This window comes from Schistocerca gregaria, chromosome 4, assembly GCF_023897955.1.
Source record: "Schistocerca gregaria isolate iqSchGreg1 chromosome 4, iqSchGreg1.2, whole genome shotgun sequence".
Lineage (NCBI taxonomy): Eukaryota > Metazoa > Arthropoda > Insecta > Orthoptera > Acrididae > Schistocerca > Schistocerca gregaria.
The window spans coordinates 660,082,186-660,108,276 of record NC_064923.1 but is presented as its reverse complement, the minus strand read 5'-3'; the positions used below and the strand labels follow the sequence as shown (position 1 = coordinate 660,108,276).

The window sequence follows — 26,091 nt, the reverse complement described above, 5'->3', positions numbered from 1 at the left end:
GACGCCATCATCATTTAATCACACAGTAAAGCTGCATGCCCTCGGAAAGATTACGGCCGTAGTTTCCCCTAGCTTTCAGCCGTTCGCAGTACCAGCACAGCAAGGCCGTTTTGGTTATTGTTACAAGGCCAGATCAGTCAATCATCCAGACTGTTGCCCCTGCAACTACTGAAAAGGCTGCCGCCCCTCTTCAGGAACTACACGTTTGTCTGGCCTCTCAACAGATACCCCTCCATTGTGGTTGCACCTACGGTACGGCTATCTGTATCGCTGAGACACGCAAGCCTACCTGCCAATGACGAGGTCCATGGTTCATGGGGGGAGGAAAAATATATATATAAAAAATAAAAAAAGGTGACATGTTCCACATCCACGAGGATCTCCTCAACAATGATCTATGGAACGAAAAACTAATCTATCCATCTATATAGCAGCATTTTAGTTACCTGTAATACTGGAGGGCATATCATTTATATAAATAAGGAACAGGAGTGACACCCTCCATTTGACCGTATCCCACTCAGACCTCACATCACAGCCATTCTCAACACTGTGAATAATGAATGACCTTTTGCTGTCTGTTGTAAAAGTAAGAAGTGAACCAATTGTGAGCTTCTCCCTGTATTCTTTAATGGTACAACTTCTGGAGCAATATTTTGTGATCACCACAATCAAATGCCTTAGTTACATAAAAAAATACACCCAGCAATCAAAGCTTTTTGTTTAACCCATCCAGTACCTCACAGACAAAAGAGAATGTAGCATTTTTAGTTGTTAAACCACCCCCAAAGCTGAACTGTACACTTGATAGCAAATTACGTGAAATAAAATGATCAATTATCCTTACTTACACAGCCTTTTCAGTAACTTTAGCAAACACTGGTGGTATTTAAATAGGTTTAAAATCATCTACATTTTCCCTTTTTATGGACTGGCTTTACTACTAAGTACTTTAATCGATCAGGAAACTGAGCATTCCAAAAGGAAAGTTACAAATATGGCTAAATACAGGGCTAACATGTGCAGCACATTACTTTAACATTCTGCTAGGAACTTCACCATGTCCATGAAACCCCTTGGTCTTCTTTATGGATTCTTCCATTGCTTCTTGATAGAACAATTCCATATTGAGGGTTGAATAACACTTAGGCAGTTTTTTGTTCTACTGATTTTTATTTGTATGAACTAGTTTTTGGCTTATTGGGCCATCTTCAGATAACTACTGGCTATTGTTTACAAGGAGCTTGTGTTCTTGTGCTGTATCTTAGTCCAGAATGTTTGGTTCTTGCATTGTATCTTAGTCCAGATTGTTTGGTTCGCAAGAACACAAGCTCCTTGTAAATAACAGCCAGTAGTTATCTGAAGATGGCCTAAAGCCGAAAACTAGTTCATACAAATAAAACTCAGTAAAAGAAAAAAACGCCTAAGTGTTATTCAACCCCCTTAGCCTTCAACGATTTAATTATTGACTCAATGTCCCCCTTGTCTGTATCACAGAGGAGTATTTCAGACGTCAATCTCGGAAAGGCATTTGCCAAGAGATATATATGATTCCCTGTAGAAACTAAATTTTCATTTAATTCAACAGCAACGTTCAGAAGATGATTGTTAAATACTGTATACCTAACTTATCAGTAACACAAATATTTTTGCTATGAACTGACTTTATATCATCGACCTTGTGCTGCTGACCAGACAGTTCCTTCACAACTGACCATATGGTTTTCATTTTATCCTGTGAATTAGTTATTCTATTTGCATACCAAATACTCTCTGCCTTCCTAATAACATTTTTAAGCACATTAAAGTATTGTTTGTAATGGGCTACTGTAGCTTGATTGTGATTACTTCTTACATTTTGATGTAATTCCCACTTTGTTCTACATGATATTCTTATCTCATTTGTCAGCCACCCAGTCTACCTTTTACTGCTAGTACCCCATTTAAAATCTTCTAATGGAAAGCAAATCTCGAAGAGCATTAGAAATGTGTTAAGGAAAGCATTACATTTGTCACCATTGTTATTGGCACTATAAACATCCTACCTCCTTGTGAGTTTAAAAAAAAACTGTCTATTGCCATTGGATTAACTTTCCTACATAATTATATGTGACATTTGTTTGAGTACAAAAGCCTTTTAGTATTAAAATTTGTGCATCAGGGTCTGACAGGCCATTCACCCTTTTACTAACAGGATGCCCATCTAGTACAAGGGTAGTTTGAAAAGTTCTTGGAATGGAATAGAACAGAACAGAATAAAGTACTTACATCACTGAACCCTTTTTTTTATTTTTCAGTGTAGTCTCCTTGTGGATTAATACACTTGGTCCAACGATGTTCCCGTGCCTTGATCCCATCTCGAAAATGAGTTTCCTCCAGGCCGGCAAAATAGTTGTCAACTGCGTCTATCAATTCTTCGTTTGAAATTAATCTTTGTCCACCAAGAAAAATTTTCAGTTTTGGGAAGAGATGGAAGTCTGTCAGAGCCATATCAGGTGAATAAGGTGGGTGTGGCAACAATTCATACTTCACTTCACATAATTTTGCGATGGCAAGTGTGCAGGCTCGCATTGTCTTGATGGAAGAGGACTGTCTTCCTTGCTAAACCTGACTTTTTTCATGTATCTTTTGTTGCAATTTGTCCAGGTTAGCATAGTATTCTCCAGTAATTGTTTGTTCAGGGGGGAGATAAGAATCCCCTCGCATCCGAAAACACAAATGCCATGACCTTTCCATCAAATGAGTTCTCTTTGCTTTTTTTTGGTGACAGAGAATCAGCCTGTTTCTACTGCTTTGACTGTTGTTTTGTCTTTGGTGTATAATAATGCATCCATGATTCATCTGTGGTCACAAACACGCACAAAAAATCTTGTTTGTTCCTCCTAAAACGAGTCAAACATTGTTCCAATATGTCCATTCTCATGTGTTTCTGATCCAGCGTCAAGAGTCGTGGCACCCATCTTGGAGATAAGTTTTTCATTCCTAATTCTTCAGTTAACATGTGATACACCCTTTCAGATGACATCTCGCAAGCATGAGCAATTTCACGCACTTTCAATCAGCGATCCTCTGTGACCATTTTGTGTGCTTTTGCAATGATTTCTGGAGTAGTGACACAGCTTGGCTGACCACTGCACAGATCATCGCCTAAGTTGTCCACTTGGCAACAGTTGAATATGAAGGAGCAGAGTCCCCCAGTGTATTCTGGAAAATGGCATGAATGTCCTTTGCTTTCATACCTTTCTTTACAAATTACTCAGTCACTGCTCGAATCTCAATTTTTTTCCATCTCCGCAAATCACTATGCGGGAACAACAACAGAGCCATGTCACTGCCACAGCTCTCTCCCAAGAATGGCACTTGCTTACAGGCAACAGTCCAATGAATATCACGTGAACAAATCATTGCACTAGCACTGACCTCTTCTGGAGATTCCGAGAACTTTTCAAACCACCCTTGTAATGAAGAATAAATAAAAATACTGTCTATGGCTGTGCTACTAATCCCCTGCACCCCAGTTGTAAAAAAACACAGTCTGCATCAGATGATATGACTTTACGAAATCTACCAACGTCCTTTTCCTTGCACCATCGTATACAAAATTTATATTGAAGTCACCACATATAACTAATTTCTGGTACTTCCTACTAAGTGAATCAAGAATCCTCTCTAGCTTGAGCAGAAATGCTCTGAAGTCAGAGTTAGGGGGCCTATAAACGACAAATATTAGAAGTTTAGTTCCGCTAAATTCAACTGCCCGACTACAAATTTGAAATATCTGTTGAGTGCAGTGCCGTGATACTTCTATGGACTCAAATGGAATACTGCTTTTTACATACATACTCAGCTACGAACTCCTTGAAAAACAGACAACTAATTTGTACCTTGGTAAAGGAAGCCTCTAAATTGTCAAATTATTTAATTGGTGCTCCGATGTACCAATAATTTCAGAGTCAACATCTATAAGCAGTTCACTAACTTTAACTCTAATACCTCTCATATTTTGATGAAATATGCTAATTCCTTCTTTACTTGGAAACCTGTTGTCCTCTGAAGGTGATTCCTTAGTAAGAGGGACTTCCTTTAAGCAGGTATACCTATCAGCTTGTGATGAAGCAAGTTGGGATAATTTTACTTCCCCCTCTTGTTTTGCAATTTCCCTACGTAAAATTCATTTTGTTCTTAACTATGTACCACTAACATACACGAGTATAATCTGCATTTTCATAAAAGAGAAAGGTTGGCCCTCAGTTTTAAAGAATATAACACCAGAACTAATTTTGTGCTTATTTTTACGTATGAAATTGATTTTGTAATTCATTTCAACTCTTCCTAGTTAGTATCTTTCATTACAGGGTGAAATCGGTAATTGTTTCGTAACTTAAATTCTATTGTTGACTGATAAACATTTAGAGGAACAACTATTAGTATTCCTGAAGGATTTATCTGGCTCTATTCGAAAACATGTTAGCAAAGCCAGCTCTCAATTAATTCCAAAGTAATTAACAGTTGTGTCAAAAGTATTGTGTGCATAACAATATTTGTTAATTTCATCATTTAAACAAATGATTCGGCCTAAAACTCTTGTTGTAGAAGAAACTGTTAAAAAGAAACAATTATACGACGTATTCAGTTAATTTAATGAGTTAAGTTTTAATTGTAATGTCTGTAATTTAAACTTTGAACAATGTGTGGTTTCAGCACCTATTATTGTGAGAATATATAAGGGCCCCATTTTTGGTTACGAGACAGTCAGTCCATGGCCGAGTTTCAGACGAGAAACCTGTGTTGGTTAGAACAACAACAAGAATGCATCAGTGTAAATGTGAAATAAGTGTAACACAATTAGGCTGTGGGTTAAAACAACAAATACCTGATTATTCTGAAAGGACTGTGAATTAGGTGGTTATTATTATTATTATTATTATTATTATTATTTTTTTTTTTTACTGCTCATAGATATTCAACAGTAAACTACTGTAGCAGTATGTGGATGTTCACCTGAAAACTATTAATGAGGCTTATCAAAAGTTAAACAATAGTGCACTGGCCATATTAAATGTGTATATGGGGGTTGTGAAAAGTGAAAGTAAACAACTTTGAAATGCAAATGTGCACCTGTCGACTACATCATTTACGGGAGACTGTACTGCACTTCCAACCCCTATTTTTTCCGCCAGTACATAGACACCGAGAACAACAAATGAAGAAGTAAAAGGAAGCAGGGAATGTCATCGTAAGATGACTTCAATCTAAAAAAAGGTTAAGCTCTAACACCAACTACTACAGGAATTTTTCCACGAGTGATCCCACCACCACCCACTACACTGTCACCTATAAGCTCCGCCAGCCTCCCCTTCCAATATCTATTGAGGTGCAGGCCATGCCTAGTGAAACCCGATCTGCTGATAAACTCAACTGGCACTACTGCAATGTGACCCACGCTCTCTGCTATCGGTGCCTTCTCCAACCCCCTGTTAATGTGGCTAACAGTTGCATTAAGATGAGACCAATCATGATGCTGAAACAGGTGGACGAAACACACATTAGTGCCACCAGTTTGAGTGGCTATCTTTACCAGGTCACCACCTACCTCATATTCCCTATCCCTATCAAGACTGTTCCCTGCTCCACCCACTATCACTACCTGATCCTCTTTTGTAAAATTCCTACACAACTCCCCTATCCTGTCAGTCACCTGAGTCAACCCTGCATTAGGCTTCACAATGCTGGTGACCTGGTACTCACTTCCCAAAACTTCCTGCAACTGCTGGCCCACACCTCTAACGTGGGAACTACTTAGCAGAAGAACCTTCTTCTTTCTCTTAGACTTAGCAACTGACCCAGACTTCTTAACAGTTGAGGATTGCTGCATGTTTCATACACCTATAGCTAAAGAGGCTCCTCTCCACTCAACTCTACTTTGACAGTTGGTCAAATCTACTGCATATACGCAAAGTACAACTGTCTGAATACCTCCTCCTCCTCCTCCTAGTTGCCTTCTTTCCAACTGCCATTTCCCATTCCCCACCACCCGTCACCCTCCTCATCCTATGTAGTTCCTCCTTTGCATATCTTAACAGCATCTGGAGGGCACAGATCTTAAGCTCCTGCTCTTCAATCAATTTATTTCTACTACAGATTCTGCATACCCAGGAGAGGATCTCGCTAGAATGCCAACTGGCTTCCCCACTGCATTCCACCCTATGAAAATACTTTGAACAAATCCCACACCATAACCACTACTCACAAACCTACAACAGAGTCCACACTTCTCACTCATGGTAAAATTTTACAGTTACTGGAGGGGGAGCTACGTTACTTAAGTTCCGTTACACCAGTAGAACAGAACTAAAAATAACGGTCTCCGAATTCTCTCTACTAAGAAAGCAACTACTTTTATTAATACTACAAACCACAACTAATACCAATATCAACAAAACTTCACAAAATTATTAGCTAAAATCAAAAATTCAAACAGCCACTGGAACACTCAATGAAGTTAAAACAGTGACTCAAAATTTTACTGAAATATTTCACTATAAACAATAAGAAACATCAGCTGAAAACACAAGCACGAAATTTACTAAACAACTTCAACGCACAGAAAACTCTGAAATCCACAGAGAGCTTATGTTTCTAAAAGTTTATTAAATCGTTATTCTGGCACAAACATCACAAAACACCACTGGAAACTAGTAAATTGAATATCTGTATAATAGTGCACAAATAACTTTGTCAGTACTTAGCTTTATAACTGCTACAGCTGCAACCACACACCGCAAAATGTTAACATACCACTGAGGTGTGAGGCTTGGATGAGCGACGTAAGTACACTCACAAAAAACAGGCAACTCGAGTCAACAACACAGGAAGAAATACTGAGGTTAATGAAAACCCACTAATAAGTTACTTTTGCAGCAAATATTAACACCAATAAACTGGTGATACCCTTGTCTCTGATGAACACTCGTCATTGAGGAAAACGCATTGCGTTTTATTACTTAACAAGTTTTCGAGCCACTCATGTATCTGTGAACTTACTCCATATGCTCAAACCTTTGTTAATGGCCTACTGTGGGGCACCATGTCAAACGCAACCCGAAAATTTAGATATATGGAAGCACCCAGTTGCCCTTCATACATAGTTCACAGTATATCATGTGAGAAAAAGGTATGCCGAGTTTTATATGAGCAACGCTTTCTAAAACCCTGCTGATTTGTGGACATAAACTTTTTTAAGAGTGAGAAACTTAATATATTCGAACTGAGAATATGTTCCAGCATTTGGCAGCATATTGAAGCTCGGAATAAAGCAAACAAGGGAAAATCCAGGACGGAACATAACAATATTACGAAAGGAAAGTTGTTACTCACCATATAGCAGAGATGCTTAGTCACAGATAGCCACAACAAAAAAACTGTCATAACCACACACACACACACACACACACACACACACACACACACACACACACACACGTGTACGCACGCGCCCACGCGCCCGCTTGCAGTCTCAAGCATCTGAAACCACACCACAACAAGTGTGGTTTCAGTTGCCTGAGACTATGGTCGCGCGCGCGCGTGTGTGTGTGTGTGTGTGTGTGTGTGTGTGTGTGTGTGTGTGTGTGTGTGTGTGTGTGTGTGTGTGTGAGAGAGAGAGAGAGAGAGAGAGAGAGAGAGAGAGAGAGAGAGAGAGAGAGAGAGCGCTTTCACGCATGTCTCTGCATCTACTGTTGAAGGCCTTGGCCGAACGCTTTATATGTGACAGTCTTCTTGTTGTGCCTATCTGCGACTCAGCACCCCCACTATATGCTGACTAGCAACTTTCCTTTTCATAATATTGAAATTAGGGATATTGGTCTGTAATTTTGCGGGTCTGTTTTTGTACCCTTCTTATATACCAGAGTCACCTGCACTTTTTTCAATCACTTGGCACTTTGTGCTGTGCGACATGTTCACAACAACTGCAGGCTAGGCAAGGGAAAAAAGCTGCTGAGTCCTCTTTGTAAAACCGAATTGGAATTCCATCCAGACCTGGTGATTTACTTGCTTTCAAATCTTTCAATTGTTTCTCTATGCCAGAGATGGGTATTAATATGTCATCCATACAGGAGTCTGCCCGATGGTCAAATGACAATTTGTGTACACGATTCTGTAGTGTGAACGATTTTGTTTTGCAGTGTTCAACTGCCACATCGTACTGGTCAACGAGGGACTGAATAGAAGGCCTAGACCTGCTTAGCGATTTTACACAGGACCAGGATCTTTTACAAAAATGTGACAGCGGCAACTGTTGCATGCTTTGCACTTCGCTCTTTCCACAGATAGACAAATCTCTGCTAATCTACACTTGTCGTCATTGGTGCATTCTCTTTTGAACTGAGAATGGAACGGTCTCTGCTTCCTCAGCATCTTCCGAATTTTGTTACTAAGCCATGATGGATCTTTTCCATCCTTTATCCACTTACTCGCCACGTAACTCTCCAGACTACAATTTACAGTCTGCTTAAAGTTGTTCATAATTCCTCTACATCCATCTCACTGGAACTAACTGATGTTAATTCACTGTCTAAGTGAGATGCTAATGACTTCCTACCTGCTCTATCTAGCAGAAACACTCTCCTAGCCTTCTTGACTGATTTATTAACTTACATAATCATAGTTGCTATAATGACACCATGATTGCTAATCGCCATTTGCTGATGAGGTCCAGCCTACATACAGCTAAAAAATCTAAGGTATTTCCACTGTGTGTGGGCTGTCAAGCTAGCTGCTCCAACTGTGTTCAGAAGTATTCCCCCACAAAGAATACACCAACATCCCAGCCTATAATGAGTAGGTTAAAGTCGTCTCCAACTAATATTGCATGATCTGGGTATTTACTCACTACTGACTGTAGACTTCCTTTGAATGACTCTAGAAATGTCATAGCGGAATTGGATGGTCGATAAAAACATCTGTAGACTTCCTTTGAATGACTCTAGAACTGTCACAGTGGAATTGGATGTTTGGTAAAAACATCCAACATCTAACTAGGTTTCACCAACATCTGTTATTCACAAACAGGTAACTTCACTGTAACATTCAACTTTGATATTTTTGTCAACTACAATGAACACTCTCCCTCCTATGGCTTCTAATCAGTCTTTCCAATATACGTTCGATGACTCACTGACTATCTCAGAGCTTTCCACCTTAGGTTTCAGATAGCACCTGGTCCCTAGAACATTTTGAACATGAGAACTTTCCTGTCGGGCAATAAATTCTGGAACTTTACTACAAATACTTCAACAGTTTACTGATAAAATTTTTACAGTCAAGGTGACTTTATTCTGAATGCTCTCTGACTTCCCTTGGTGCATATCGACTGGTGAGTGTTCATCAGAGCGCCTGACACTACCATCTAGTCTAAAATAAAACCTTCATGTGCACTCCACAAGTACTCTGCTACCCGTGTAGCTGTTTCCTCAGTGCAGTGCAAACAATAATGCGTATCTAAAAATCTGTAGCCAAGACTGTCACAGAATAAATTAAGCTTTTGGTGGGACTCTCCACTAGGCTCCAAACCAAAGGACCCCCAATCAACTCTGGGAACAATGCTAACGCTACAAATTGTGAACTTTGTTTGGACCCCAAGCATGAGGCTAGCAACCTTCACTACCTCCACCAGCTGGCTGTACGAACTGAGGATAGCCTCAGAACCCATGGGACAGGTGTCGTTGGAGCCAATATGAGCCACAATTAGCAGACGACTGCACCCTGCATGCTCAATAGCCATAGGCAACACTGCGTCAACATTTCAGATGAGGCCCCCTGGCTGTGAACGGGTGAGGCCAGGCAGCCAGTCTTCACAATGGGTCTCCACCTCAAGCGACGCAAATGCATTACCACCCACCCCTCACCCTGCTGTGAGGATGCATCCACAGTATTGAGTACACTAGGAGATGCCTCAGAAGCAGAGCCCATGGGCGAAACAAGCAACACCAGAGGTGTCCCTTGCAACGTGCCATATGCTCCGCCACTGCTACATCCCGACACCGCAGCCTGAAGGGGGATCATAGCCAAAGGCACATTCAGCTGTTTGCAAACTGCAACCAGCTTCTCTTCTATCCACAAACAGCATGCACACATCCTAACCATCCTAGCAAGACTAACTAACAAAGTAAAGTACAAAAGCAGACAGAAACCTAGATAATCAACTTGCAACCTTCCTGACATGTCAGCAATGGACGCTGATGCGTTAATGAGCTATGTAGATGGCTGTTCAGTGAGCAGCTATTGCACTACAGAGTGAATGAATTTACTCTTACAAAAATGCAAGATTAAACCTCTTAAACAGAAAAGCATGCACGAAATTTAATACTGTTTGAGGAAAACACAGAAATAGATAAACACTTGCTGCTCTGCAGATGTATATCAGTACAGAGCTGACGATGTGCACAGCCAACAAACATTAACAACCTGTATGACCGATTCAACTATGGTAAGACCTGCATTCATGTTCATATATATGGATGTGATGAATGTCAGTCACAGCAAAGTACTGACTGTCAAATCCACCATACAGCTTGTTAATGTTTATTCGCTGAGCCCGATGTTGGCCATACTGTGTGTTTTTGGTATGAACTCAAATTCCATAATACAACAATTGGTTTACAAGGCTAGATGTGTTATTTTCCAGAAGTCAGACACTTTGAGATTACAACTTCCAGTTGACAAAGGCTATAAAGTCAAAATCATGATTGTGTGAAACAAATGAGTAGGAATGTACAGAGTTCTACAAGACTGTTGTGCCCACGAATGTAAAGTCAGTGATTCATGCAAGCTTTAAATTCTGTGGTTTCAGTGCTCTTTAAATGTCTTAAAGTATGATAAATATTAGGCTGAAATTTTACACTGCTGTTAGCTACTGAAATGTGAAAATATAGTGTGAATTTTTGTTCTATTTGTAATATGGCAAATGGTGCATTTAATTTTACAATTGCATTTGTAAATAATATTTTGTTGCCTGTAAAACACTGACACCTCTTGGCCAGAGCTAACGGCTGCTGGCAATGAGCTGGCTCATATGAATGAAAATCTATGGAGAAGCGATGACTCACCATCTGTAGGAAGTTAACTTCTGACTGTTCGATATGAGCAGTGTATGGTGCTATAATGCAGTGTCCAGTATAGTTAAGCAGAATTTGTAACTGACCGCATTCATTGAATTAGCAAAGCTGGTTGATGAATCATGGATATTAAAGACTCGGTGAACATTTTCAGAACTGTAATCACATTATTTACACCAAACTCCTATTGTCCACCAAAAAAGTCTGTCTCTCATTGTACACCAATAACAGTGTTCAATGCCAATTCTCACACCATCTTTGGTGGCAAGGCTGTGAACACTACACAAAATAGTGATCAGTTTTCAATCACACTACATGGAATAGTGCCAGCACTGACAATCTTGCAGTCCAGTCATTCCTCACAAAATGTGCTTATAATTTGGTATGTGGCAAGAAACATGTTGTTTATCAAATGTTAAAAGACAGTGAAACGATCCCTTGATCTGATGAAATGAAATACATGTAACAAGTGAAGGACATTTTGAACATTTTGATGAACTTCTGAAAAAGAACTTCAAGATCTGTCCTGTTTAAGGGCACTGTTGTCAATTAAATAGCAGCCAACAGTTACTATGTGACAACAGTGTTTCTGTACTAGATCAAAAGCTTCTACAGTTTGAATTACGCAACATTCACTCAAGTGTTAGAATATTTCGGGATTCATGTGCACACAATTACTTTGATAATGTCACATTTCTCCAGGATTTTATTCTTGTGCTAATTGCGAGAGCTAGAAAATGGTATAGAGGAACAGTAATGTATCTTCTTCCATCATCTACAGTGAATGAATAAAAATCATCTCCCAGTCTGACTAATGACTAAATTCTTAATCTAATAGAAGAAGAAGTAGTAGTAGTAGTAGTAGTAGTAGTAGCAGCAGCAGCAGCAGCAGCAGCAGCAGCAGTAGTAGTAACTGACGCACAATTTTTCCTCTAGTAAATACCAGTTATATGATAGGATGTCAGACAGTGTAATATCAAAGAACAATAAATCAACAGGCACAAACATACCTACAACATGTACTGGTTTTTGTTGCCTTAAAGTGAGCAAATTCAGTTTCCCATCTTCTCCCACTGTGGCTATGTCTTCTTCAAAACAGGACAAGGATGTGCATGAGCATCTTGTTCCATACCTGAAAGATATCACAGAAAATTCCTTTGGGTATTATAACGAATTAACTGATCCCCAAGCTGGAATACCTGTGTTGATTTTGGTATACATAATCTGACTGATGCAGTGAGGAGCAATTTATGACTTTTTGCTGATGACTCTATATGTAGAAATATACACGGTTACTAGAATAGTATATTTACTTGGTGTGAAGAGTGGCAGCTTGCTACGAAGGTGGAAAAACCTGGTTGGTGTGTGTGTGTGTGTGTGTGTGTGTGTGTGTGTGTGTGTGTGTGTGTGTGTGTGTGTTTAGGTGCCCAATGGCGAGGTCATCAGCGCCCTTACACTTATAAAAACAAGCAAATGTGGAGATGAACTAAAAGTGTTGTACATGCATGCACTCTAAATATGAACCTGATCACTCTGTATAACATGCACTCTCACGTGCACTAAAACCAATTAGGACGGAGGAGGCCTAACCACGAAATTAAAACACAAATAAAACAAAACACAGAAGAACTAAAAGAAAAGCACAGGGAAATGTGACTGGTTGACCACACACAAAAATCTAGGAGGAGCCAGCCACCCTCTGACACATTAAAAACATATCTCTAAAATCTTGATAAAAACGCTTGACAATTTACAATACTTTAAAACCTTAACCACATTTGTTTGATCATTACGTAAAATAGATGACAGATCAGCTGACAAATCCACCACAGTCCGTTGGTTGGCAAATAAAATGCATCCAATAAAATGTGCCACACCGTGATCTGCACACCACAAGCAACACAAATTGGAGGGACCTCTCAACAGAGTAAGAAGGGCCTCATCCTGCCGACGTGGCTGGAAGGAAGTACTCCATGGCTGAGTCGTGGGATCGATGACATGGAACTTGTTATCGGTCACTGCCATCCACGTCTTCCCATCAACACATGACTCTCTACCTCAACAGTGACGTGATAGTACACCGAAATACCAAAGGGTCACGACACGCCTCCTTGGCTACTCTATCCGCCCTTTCATTCCCAGCAATTCCAATGTCCCCAGACACCAAGCAGAAAGACACCTACTTCCCCAGTCATTGTAGTTGTAGGTGGTCATCCTGGATATTCTGGGTTACTATATCTACTGGGTACAAACATTGAAGAGAGTAAAGGGCACTCAGAGAATCTGAGTAGACGATAATTCTAACATGGAGAACATCTCATCTGCTCCAGTGCTCAAAAGGTGGAATACAATTCTGCATCGAAGACAGTAAATTCTGGAGGCAGTCTGACCTTGAGGACACAATCCAGGGAAATGAGAGAGCAGCCAACAGTCCCCCTGCTTTAACCTATCTACAAAAACAGCTACATGGTCGTGGTACTCAGACAAAATATAGGAGAATATCGCATTAAAAACAGGAGCAGGAATGCTATCTCTTCTGTACAGCATCAAATCTAGAATCACTCTGGGTCTCTCCAGTAACCAAGGCAGCAGGCAGGTAAAACCCTGGATTGAGGGTCATATTGGCTTCAATCGGAGTGACTCCAGCACACGTCACATGCAAATCCCAAATGGCATCGTGGCTCATGGACGGTTGGAAAAAAAGCATTTCAGAGGTCGACGGGCACCAGTATAGTGTGTGGGTGAAGTTGGAGCTGCAAGGAACTGACATGCCTGACACACCATGAGGAGCTGGTGCTGGGTGGTAAGTGGCAGTTACCCCATCTCAGCACAGATACTAGGATTGGGACTTGTCCGATGAGTGCCCATGGCCAGCCGAATCCCCTCATTAATGACAGCGTCAATGATAAGCAAGTAAGAGGGCCTCGCTGACCCATACACCGTACAACCATAGTCCAGGCGCAAACGAACAAAACCCTGATAAAACGCAAGGAGATGCGCCCTGTCCCCTCCCCCAAGACCTGTGCCTACGACACTTGGTGATGTTCAGTACCTCCAAAGTTCTGGCTTTGAGGTCTCGCAGGTGTAGTCAAACACTCAAACACACACACACACACACACACACACACACACACACACACTTATCTGCAGAAAACTGAAAACCCATTTTTGCAGCCCTCTCCTCTAAACGCCGCACTGTAAGTTGCGACTGACGCTTGCCATTGAGACACTGGAGGAGGAACAGAAAACAGCAAAATCATCTACAAATAAGGAGCACTGGCCAGCACTCCTTATCATAGAGGTGATACTGTTGATGGTTATGGCGAAGAGGGTAACACTTAAATGGGTTTTAAAAAACTGCTGAGAAAGGAAAGACAAAGATGGGGAGGTGGCCATGAAAGCCCCATTGATGCAGCTGTGCAAGAATACAGTGTCTCCAAGTAGTATCATATGCCTTACTTGTATTGAAGAATATGCCAATAAATACAGTGATGCTTATCGAGGAACGCCTTCTGAACAACCACCTCTAGGAGGGTCCGATTGTCGACAGTGGAACGAAATCTTCAGACACTACACTGAGAGTTGCTAATGAGTTGCCTGGTCTCATAACAACCAGACTAGATGCTGGTTAACCATTCGCTCCAGGGTCTTTCCTACACAGCTCATTAAGGTGATACTCCAATAACTACTGGGACATTTGCAGTCCTTTCCTGGTTTGAGGAGAGGGATCAGAATTGCCTCCCTCCACGATTTGGGGAAGTTGTCTGTCTGCCATATTAGATTAAAACATTCGAGGAGGATTTCATATGATGCCGCTGGCAAATGTCAAAGCATGCCGTATCGGATTTGGTCATGACTGGATGCAGTGCCACAAATCTCAGTCAGTGCTGATTCGAGCTCCAACATGGAGAAAGGGGAGTTGTAGGCCACAGAACTATTGGACCTGAAATCCCACTTCTCCTTCGCAACAGTCGCACGATAGCGATGAAATGCTGGATCCTGGTTTGGATTGGCAGTAGTTTGTGCAAATGTTCGGCCAGCGTCTGAGCACTGTCTCTGGGTGTTGTTTGGAGGCACCCCTGTTTCAGCGCTGCTGCGATCAGTAAACAGCTGCATTTACTGGAAAACCTCCGGATGGCTTCCCATACTTTTATAGAAGAAGTGAAACAACTGATGAAGTCCAGGAACGCTTGCCATGACCATTTCTTACTCTCCCTAATGGCATGTCAAGCCTTGGCCCTCAAGACTCGAAAAGCCCCAAGGTTGTCTATTGTTTGTCGGGATTTAAAATGTTTAAGAGCTGCACGCCTTTCCCGGATCATGGAACGCCACTCATCTGTCCATCAAGGTACTTGTCGCCTCTTAAGATGACCTGAGGACTGTGGGAAGGAGACGTCAGCAGTACAATTGATCACATGTGTGATATGGTCCACCCATCCCTGGATGCTGTTGCAGTGTTCAAACACAGCCAGCTGCCTGAAACGTGTCCATTTAGTCCTGATGACCATTGATTTTGGGGGCTAACTTCAGGTGATGAGCCATTTAGCAGGTGAAGGCAGACTGGGAAGTGGTCACTGGAATGAAGGTCGTCAATGACCTCCCACTGAACAGAGTTAGCAAGGGTGGGAGAACAAAGAGAGGTCAATGGCTGAGAATGATCCAGTAGTAGTAGAGAAATGTGTGTGAGTACCCACCCGCGTTGAGGAAGCACAGCTTGCGAGACGTCATGAGGCCCTCCAAAACCTGACCCTGAGCGCAAGTATTGGTCGAGCCCCACAGGACATGATAAGCATTTAAGTCTCCGAGACAGAGGAATGGTCACAGGAATTGTGTGATAAGATCAGTGAGAGCCTCAGAGTCTAGTGTATCTTGCGGAGGTAAATACAATGACCAAACAGTGATCCTTCGACACACATGAATTTGAACTGCAACTGCTTGCAGGTCAGTAGCCAAGAGGCGAGCAGAGGAGTGGTGCGCATTAGTGATAAACACTGCGACACCTCCTTGGCCCTTTCCCCCGATAGTTCATATTTGCGGTATAGCATATATCCCTGTAGCACAGGGACATCTGTATCATTAAAATATGTTTCTTGTAAACATAAGCACATGAGATGTGCCTGTGCTAAGAGTTTCAGTTCCTCCCCATGACCCCTGAACCAATTCATGTTCCACTGTAGTATGGAAGCCATGTCATCGGTGCAGTTTTAATTTACCCCTATCTTTGCACCAGGGAGGTGAAGCACTTGAAGAGCAAGGGTGGAGTAGAGGGACTGCCTGACTCCAAGGCATCTATCTCCATGATATCCTCCTTATCAGTCAGACGGGAAAGAATAACGTCTGGCAGCACTCGGGACAGTTTTAGACATCGTGAGCCTTTCCCTGCATCCTGTCCCTTCGAGGATGAGGAGGAAAGGGGGCATTGAGAGGCACTCTGCTTTTCTTGTACCTTCTGGATGCTCGCTGCAGAGCTGTTGTTGGTCTTTCCTGGTGCAGCTCCCTGATTGATTTGTCTTTACTCTTTTCCCTTGAAATGTACAAATGCAAGTACAGGTGCTTGTGGTTGATACAGGTACAGTAGGTGCCGTCTGGTTGAAGTGTCCATCTTGGGAATATGTTTTACCATCATGGAAGAATATGGGGCGGCAAAGATAGGAGGTTTCGTCACCTTATATTCTTCTTTGGCTATGGTATAGAGGATCCGGTTGGTCACTTATCTCCTGTATTTTGCGTTCTTTAGCAAAAAACGGGGCAGTCTTGGCTCCAGACTGGATGGTTCCCAGAGCCGTTGATGCAGGTCATTGGAGATGGGCAGTCAGTCCCAGCATCATCAGTGACTTTTCTGCAGTTCCCGCGGATCGCTTCACCTCCACAACTCATTGTTGAATGGCCGAGTTGCTGGCATTTATAGCATTGCATAGGGATGAACACAAAGTCGAAGGAACCTGCCATAAGAAGTTCAGGCAGTGTCAGAGAATTGAATGTGACAATGAAAGTGACAGTCTTTTCAGTTGCTCATTATTCCTGCACATTCGTTGTTCCACTTTGACTATTCCCTGGGATGCTCATTCTTGCTTCAGTTCTGCTATGCCCATGTCCATGATATCTTGGCATTTGACAACACCCGTACTGGAGTTGAAAGAGGTGTGCACCTCAACAATGATATCATAGTCACCCAGTTTCTGCGATTTCTTAAGAAGGTCTACCTGCATTGACCTATTATTTTCAACCGACAATGAGCCATTGTGCAATCGTTTTATAGATTTTAATGTTCCAGCGAGGCCTTCCAAACCCTTAAGGATACAAAAGGGGGACACTTTCTCAAATGTCCTGTCCTTCCTCTTTATCACCAGAAATACAATGTTAGTCATGACTCCATGAGCCCTGTTACTGCAGTCCAAAGTATTTTGATTATCGAGATGACTAGCTTCTCTCATTCTTTTGGATGAATGGGTGTGAATACTCCCAGGAGGTACACCCTTCCCACTGGGAGGAGATGATGATTTTGAGGGTTCCATCTCAGTCCCACGAGCAGCTAGGGAAATAAGGGTCCACTCAGAGCCCCACGTGCCTGAGTAAGCCTTATAAAACTGAGGTGTGCCAGGTTCCCAACAGGTTGCCCACCAACGGCTGTTCATCCCAACAGCCATGCATCTCATTAGTACTCAGCACACCTTCAGATTGAGGTGGCTTTTACAGAGGTTTATCACATCCTTACGATCCGGGTGGTCAACCTAAGACCCCTGTTCCCTGAGACACACAACATTCCACAGCCACGCTGCGCAGTGCTCGCTGACACATGCACAGAGCTTACGGTGATGGAGGACTGGCAGCACTTATTAGTCCCAAGCTCAAACATCACAAGCAACAAGCCCATATCCAGCAAATCAATGCTGAGCCCCTGAAGGCAAAAAAAATTAAGTAAATGCAGATGAGTAGGAGAAACAATCTTGTAATGTTTGAATATACACACATCAAAAAAAGTTTTGCTTCACCCCGGTTCCCAGAACTCCTGAAGACAGACATTGACTGTGGATATTGTATCACAGACACAGTCCCTTTGACACTGTTCAGAGATGTCACAAAGCCCACTGTAAGATGCAAACAACCATGCACGAGCAGCGCCTATTGGACAGAGGGGGTCCTACACCCGATCAGTTCCAGCCATTCCACCAGGAAGGAGGTACACGGCTCATGTGTCTGTAGTACCATGCCTGGATGGTCAATACTGCAGTTTGATCGCGTCCGCATTGTTACTTTGTGCTAGGAAGGGCTCTCAACAAGGGAAGTATCCATGCACCTCAGAGTGAAAAAAGCGATGTAGTTCAGACATGGAGGAGATAAAGCTCAGGCTGCCCAAGGACTACTAATGCAGTGGATGACCACTACCTATGGTTTATGGCTCGGAGGAATCCTGACAGCAACACCACCACGTTAAATAATGCTTTTCATGCACCCACAGGACGTGGTGTTACGATTCCAACTGTGCACAATAGGCTGCATGATGTGCATGATGCGCAACTTCATTCCCAATGACCATCTTTGCAACCACACCACCATGCAGTGCAGTATAGATGGGCCCAACAACATGAAGAATGGACCACACAGGATTGTCATCACGTTCTCTTCACTGATGAGTGTTGCATATGCCTTCAACCAGACAATCGTTGGAGACATGTTTGGAGGCAACCCGGTCAGGCTGAAAACCTTAGACACACTGTCCAGCAAGTGCTGCTATTTGGAGTGGTATTATGTGGGGCCGACATACGCCGCTGGTGGTCATGGAAGGCGCCGTAAAGGCTGTATGATAAGTGAATGCCATCCTCCAACTGATAGTGCAACCATATCATCAGCATATCGGCTAGGCATTCGTCTTCACGGACAATTTGCGCCCCCATCGTGCACATCTTGTGAATGACTTCCTTCAGACATGAATCCTACCGAAAATGCCTAGGATAAATTGAAAAGGGCTGTTTATGGACAATGTGACCCACCAACCATTCTGAGGGATCTATGCTGAATCGCCATTGATGAGTGGGGCAATCTGGGCCAACAGTGCCTTGATGAACTTGGGGATAGTATGCCACAATAAATACAGGCATGCATCAATGCAAGAGGATGTGCTACTGCGTATTAGAGGTACCGGTGTGTACAGCAATCTGGACCACCACCTCTGAAGGTCTTGCTGTACCGCTGTATGGTGGTACAACAGGCAATGTGTGGTTTTCATGAGCAAAAAAAACGGTGGAAATGATGTTTATTTTGATCTCTATTCCAATTTTCTGTACAGGTTCCGGATCTCTCAGAAATGAGGAGATGCAAAACATTTTTTTTTGTAATGCTCGACACAGCTATGTCAATTAAAGTGACATGAAATAGAACAACTACGTAAAGTTGGATGTACGAAAGGCAAACTGTCAACTTCGTTTCATTGGAAGAATTTTAATAATGCACATCTGATCTATAAAGGAGACTGCATTCGGAACACTTGTGAAGCATTCTCAAGTACTGCTCAAATGTTTGGCATCACCTTCATGTTGAATTAGGTGAAGACACTGAGGCAATAGAGAGTTGGGCTGCAAGTTCTGTTACCAATAGGTAAGATCAGCATGTGAGAGTTATGGAAATGTTCTGCGAACCAAATGGGAATCCCTGGAGGGGAGAAGACTTTTTTCTCAAAGCACTACTAATAACATTTAGAGAATGGGCATTTGCAACAGATTGGAAAATGATCCCACTGCTACAAACTTACATTTCACATAATGCCTACAAAGACAAGATGGTTGGTTGGTTGCCCCAACAAAGTAATCAGTGTCTTGATCCAAGAGTGATGCATCCAGAACTAAAGACGTCCACTGCGATAATTTTCTGATCTAGTCGAGAGCTTCACAACAGTAAAAGCAAGAAGGATAAAAATTTAATGGACATGTTTCATACCCTCAATAATAAAAGTACAATGAAGGAAATTGGTAAGTTAGTAGGTGGATGCCCCAGAGCTCTGCATGTGACAGGAAATGTTGTACCCACAGCTGTCCCAAGCCTGATCAATTACAGTTCAGAGTGCCCACTATTCAACAAAATATGACACACAGAACAGAAAATTGTGTGTGACAGAAAGGAGCAAACAGAATCTAAAAGCAATTAAAATAGCATAAAAGAGGGTTGAAACAATGCCTGGTCAAGGAAGTAAGGTTGGGGAACCCTCACACCCACCACACTGCAGGATATGCCCCATCAACCACCCTGTCCCTGCTCCAGAGGTACACTAAAACTTTATAACTGAGAATATAAACCACTTTCATAGAGAAAACTCAGAAACTGTTCCACCATCCATGAATCATCTCCCAATATTACAGGCAGAAGTCCATGATTAGCAAGGAGGTCAAAAGGAAGGGGGTATTCCACCTAGGTACCAGGTAATTTCGTGAAGTGCAGCTACTCATGGAGGGCCGCCAATGTGCACTGTAATTATTGTATGTGAGCGAAAGTTGGTACATACGCTAATGTTTTAATGCAAAAGAGATTTATGTTGGAATGAAATTAATTCCAATTTTGGCCACCGGGTGCAAATATGGCGCTGTAGATCATCTCATCAACTACTCAGGTGCTCATACTGAACAAATTGTGTTCAGTGGTGGATAATAATAAAATCAGTATTATGTATTTCTCACTTGGTTGATCTTTTATGCCCTTGGCCCGTTCTTAATCTATTACATATGGAATCACTTCCATGCGTCTCTCTTGCATTCACAGGGCCAGATTTGTACGTGGTTGCCAAAATTTGAACTAGGATCCACAGAAAGACAATTGAGCAGGTGGCACGGTCAAGGGCAGGGACGTGGTTACTGATAGCAATGAACAAAGGGTGACTGGAGAAACATTGGTCTATAGACTGCACACTGCTCACAGAGTCAGTACATATTAAAAGAATGGGGGGCAGGCCTGTATATAAAAATGGAGGGTCCTGTTAATAGCTAGCAGCTCTGCCGTGAACACACTACGTGATCCTGGCAGTAAATAGCGTTCCATGCCAGTAGCAGACAAAGGCATATGCCACCCTATCTATCGTTTTAGAACCATCAGTGTAGGAGATGGCAGCACCCTGGGACTCTTCGAGGATGGAACATACAGGTTGTTGAAATACCACAGTTGCGACAGAGACCTTAGGACCCTGGAACAGGTGGGTCCTAAACTGTGGTTGGGTCACCATTCAAGGAGACATCCCTCATTTGCAAAGAGAAGGGGGTGAACAGGACGGTCAGGAAATCATCGAATGGCGATTGCATAAGAAACCAGGAGGTGGGTCTGTTGTATTTGTAGAGGGGGAATCTCCACTTCTGCGAGGAGACTGTCAACAGGATTAGTGCGAAAGGCACTGATAGCCAGATGAGACCCATAAAGACGAACAGGGGCAAGTAGTTTCAGAGTAGAAGGCATCACCAAGCCATAAACCTGGCTACCATAATCTCGTCTGGAAAAAACCAGAGCGCAGCAAAGATGAAGAGTGGCATAGTCTGCACGCCAAGATGTGTGGGTCAGGATGTGCAGAGCATTAAGCTTCTGAAGCAGGTAGCCTCCAGGTGGCAAATATGGGGCAGCAATGTCAGCTTTTTATCAAAAGAAGGTCCAAGAAGTGCGACTGTGCTACAATGTCTAGGAACTGATCACCTAAATAAAGTTCTGGATCAGAGTATACTCTGAGTCGATGGCAAAAATGTGTATCCCAAGTTTTGGAGGGAGAAAGCTGGAAGCCATGGGAGAGGTCCAACACAGAGGTTCTCCAAATGGCGTCTTGGAGATGGCATTCAGCAGATGCTCCCGAATGGGAGTTGCACTAGGTGCAAAAATCACCGACATACAACACCGCAGTAGCCAGAGGCCCAACAGAGGTTGCAAGCCTGTTGATGGTGATAAGAGAGTGACACCTAATACAGAATTCTGGGAATACCATTCACCTTGATCTGAGGGGTGCTGAGTGAAGTGCCAGCTTGAACCCAGAAGAGCAAGTGGAATAAAAAGTCACGGATAAAAATTTGGATAGCTAAAATCTGATGGCACCAAGCTGTGTCATATGCCTTATGTAGGTCAAAGAAGACTGCGAAAAGGTGACAGCGGTTAGCGAAAGTCTGTCAGACTGTTCTTTTCAACTGGAGTAAATGGTCAGGTTGGAGATTGTCCTTCCCAGAAGCCAGGTTGATACAGGGACAAAAGGCCCAGAGATTTGAGTATCCAACATAATATGAAGCTAACCATTCTCACGAGCAGTTTACAAGTTACTTTGGACAGGCTAATTGGGCTGTAGCTGTCAAAAGGCTTTGGGTTCTTCCCCGGCTTAAGGACGGGGATAATTATGTTGATCTCGCCATTGATGGGTAAGGCAGCCATGAGCCAAATGCGGTTAAAGACCCTGAATAGATGTTGCCTCTGGGTAACTTCCAAGTGTTAGACTGCCACTGTGTAACATCCAATTGTTGGATCATCTGGCTGTGGATGGAATACAGGCCCGGGGCCATTTCATCTGAAGGGGTGCCTGCAAGAATTCCCATTCAGTGACGTGTTCGTTACACGATTCAGCTTGGTGGGGGTTGAAACTTCCTGGCAGATCAAAACTGTGTGCCAGACCGAGACTCGAACTCGGGACCGTTGCCTTTTGCGGGCAAGTGCTCTACCATCTGAACCACCCAAGCACAGGGGTTTCTTCAATTTGTCGTTTCTGTCGGAGAAAGGTTGCAGGACAGGAAGAGGACACCAATGCTGTCACAAACTGTGTAATGAGGTGTTCTGCAAGGACCAATGGATTAGTACACAGAGCACCCTGTAGGATAAGACTATCGACAGTTGTTTGTCACTGGCATCCCAGAATGCTACATGGCTTGCACAACACCTACAATGAAGAGGCATATATCCCCAGGGAGGAAACACAGTGCTCCCAGCTTTCCTTTGTACTCTGCTTAATAAGGTACCAAACCTTAGCAAAGAAACACTTAAAAGCTATAAGGTTGGTCTGGAAAGGGTGTCATTTAAATTGCTGCAGCACCTGTTGGTCATGGAGGAGACACTAATCAAAGTCTGTAATAAGTTGGTCAATCAGAAGACCCCTACTCGTCAAAGTGGCACTCCCCCCACAGGAGGTGGTGTGCATTTAAGTCTCTGAGGAGGTAGTATGGGGGATAGAGTTGCTGTATTAAGGTAGGGAAGTCAACATGAGGACATGGCCTAACCTGGATGGAGGTAGAAATTGCATATGGCAATTGCTGAGGATGTTCTCACTCAAACTTCCACGTCGCTACGAAAGGAGAGCCAATGACTGATGACATTGGTACGAACCAATGTGCAGACCCCTTCAGAAGCTATCCCGGGGCCGACCCGGTTCTGAGAGAATGCCCAATAACCACAAATGTCAGAGAGTGGTTACCACAGAAGTGCAGTTCTTGAATACAGAACACAGAGCAAGAGGAAACAGCTTGTATTTCCAGTAGATGACTGTAATATCCACTGCAATTCCACTGGATTGTTGTGTGATGAGAATAAATAAGATGTCAGACTCAGGTTGTGAAGGGGGAGATGGCACCTCCAGGAGCACCCGGAGGGACTCGTCCTGGGACTTCTATTTCAGAAGTTGAGGAGGGCTGGGCACTGACGGAGAGCAGGCTTCCACAAGGTCTGAAACTGAAAGAGAGAACGGGTGATCTCGGGGCACCAGATGGTGCATCCCGTGGCCGAGTTCTGGGAGCAGACCTCCAGCCTCAAGGACACCGAGAGAAAAGCAGCCCTGGAGGGGCTGACCTCACTTGTGGGTGCTGAAGAAAGGGGGCACTTCTTTGGCTGGGAAGGGAGAGTGGGAACCACAGGGGAGGGGGAGATTAGAGAGGGATAGGGCTGGGGAAGGAAGAGGTAGGACTGGGAAAGGATGTAACAGAGGCAAAAGTAGAAGAAATCGACACTGGATGGAGGCGGTTATATTTTTGGTAACCCTTAGCATAAGATGGAGGATCTAGGGACTTGTACTCTTGAATCTTCTTTTTTTTCTTGTATACCAGGCAATCTGGTGAGTGTGGAGAGTGGCGGTCACAACAGTTATACACAGGTGGCAGAACACAGGGGCTACCCTCATTCAGTGGGTGGTGATGGTCACCACAGAGAGGGTCCGCCATACAGCAGGAAGACAAAGCCCAAAATGCAACCACCGAAAGCAACTCATGGATGGCAGGACATACGGCTTGACGTCGCATCAGTAACACATATAACCTTGACATTCTCTGGAAGGGTACCCCCTTCGAAAGCCATAATAAAATTGCCAGTATCGGTGAAGTTATCTTTACAACCCTTCTGCACACACTGAACAAAATGAATGCACGTCATTTGATATTATCCCGGAGTTCCTCATCAGTTTTCTGGACAAGGTCCCTATGAAAAATCACTCCCAGGGCCATATTCAGAGACTGCTGAGGGCTAACAGATACCAGAACGTCACCAAGGCAATCACAAGCATGAAGGGCTGCAGGTTTGGTGGCAGAAGCAACTTTAATCAACAGGGAGTCTGACTGCATCGTGCTGAGAGACTCCACTTTGCCAAACTTATCCTCAATATTTCCCTTAATGTGTCCCCATCCATCCTAGTACAGACCAGCTTGGCCCTCTTCCCAGGGTGTACACAGCAAAGGGAAGGCTGCAGGGTCATACAAAGCAGCATTCAATAATCCACTCGAACAGATGGCTCTTTGAGAACAGCCAGATTTTTTCATTTTGATATGTTTCATGTGCCAAGCATCTGCTCTGATACCACCAACTCTGATCAGGGGCTCTCCCCATGGGTGCCACCCAGCTACAGAGCGGCAGTTTGGCACGGTAGCCACTGCTGGGGGTTCCAGTGCTCCAGGACGACAAGCAACCAATCCTTGGCATACAGGGGAGGAAACAGCCCATGTATCACTAGTGTGATTCCTGTGTCACCAGGGGGTTGTGATCCCTGTGTCGCCAGGTGGCTCAGCCAGATGGGTACAATAACGGCTCCACCACAAAGAATTGCTACACGTGCTGGTGAACTAGCGGCATGGAGCAGGGGCTACAGCAAGGAAGGAAGGGAGGAAAGAGGGGGGAAGAGGAATGCATACCACAGGTGCTACCTTCCCCAAATGGCTCACACTAAAGATGAAAAATTTAGAATTTGAGGTCAAACCCCAAGGGGAGACCAAGACGCTAAAATGGATGAAAGAGAATAGGCAAAAGGAACAAAACTGCAAGGAATATGGGGCGGGGAACCATATGGATAGCCAGTTTGACAGAGAGGGGAGGGAGGGTGGTTATGATTTGAGGTGAAGGACGCTCAACATCAAGGTCATTGGCATCCTGATGAAAAGTAAGCATGGGTGGGGACAAAGGCTTTCCCCACATGCAGAGCAGTTTATAATGTATTAGAATCTGCCTCCCTTCCCCATCAATTTAAGGATGAGGCCCGACAGTTCACAAAATTTCACCACTCTTAACACTGGAATCAGTATCTATGAGGAGGGTGGGCATAGCGGTATATAGGACACAAATTCCTAAAATATGCTGAACTGAAAGTGGAACACCACAAACTTCACGGAGTGGTGGATCTTCCCGCCACAGAAGGAAGCCATGTGTTAAAGGACTATGTCCGATGCACAGTCTGGTAAGCAGAAACTCCTTCCAGACGTGAGGCTGACGTGAAGTCCCCCATGCCTGTGTGGTTGATTTGAGTGACTGCAGTTTGTTTTCTGTCACCTGCAACCATTCAGTCTCCCACTGACGCACGATGCATCTGTCAGGTTATGAAATGATGGCGTGCAACGGGATGGGACACTGATGGACAGCACCATCCCAACATGCTTCCGTGGCAGCTTTGTTGGCCATGTTGTTTCCCTGTCATCCCAACATGCTTTCTTGCCGCTTTGTCAGCCATGTTGTTTCCCTGTATCCTGATGTGGCCAGTTACCCAGCAAAAGATCACCTCCTTGCC

The 26,091-nt window shown here is 43.4% G+C and overlaps 1 protein-coding gene across 1 annotated transcript in view; it reads right to left on the bottom strand.

The window, feature by feature from the left end:
- The window catches only part of LOC126266810 (nucleoporin Nup43), a 210,842-nt gene that overhangs the window by 92,949 nt on the left and 91,802 nt on the right, over window positions 1–26,091 (bottom strand). Inside the window, exon 4 of the mRNA XM_049971363.1 lies at window positions 12,125–12,246. Within this exon, the coding sequence (XP_049827320.1) occupies window positions 12,125–12,246 (122 nt within the window). The remainder of the gene's footprint in view (window positions 1–12,124; window positions 12,247–26,091) is intronic.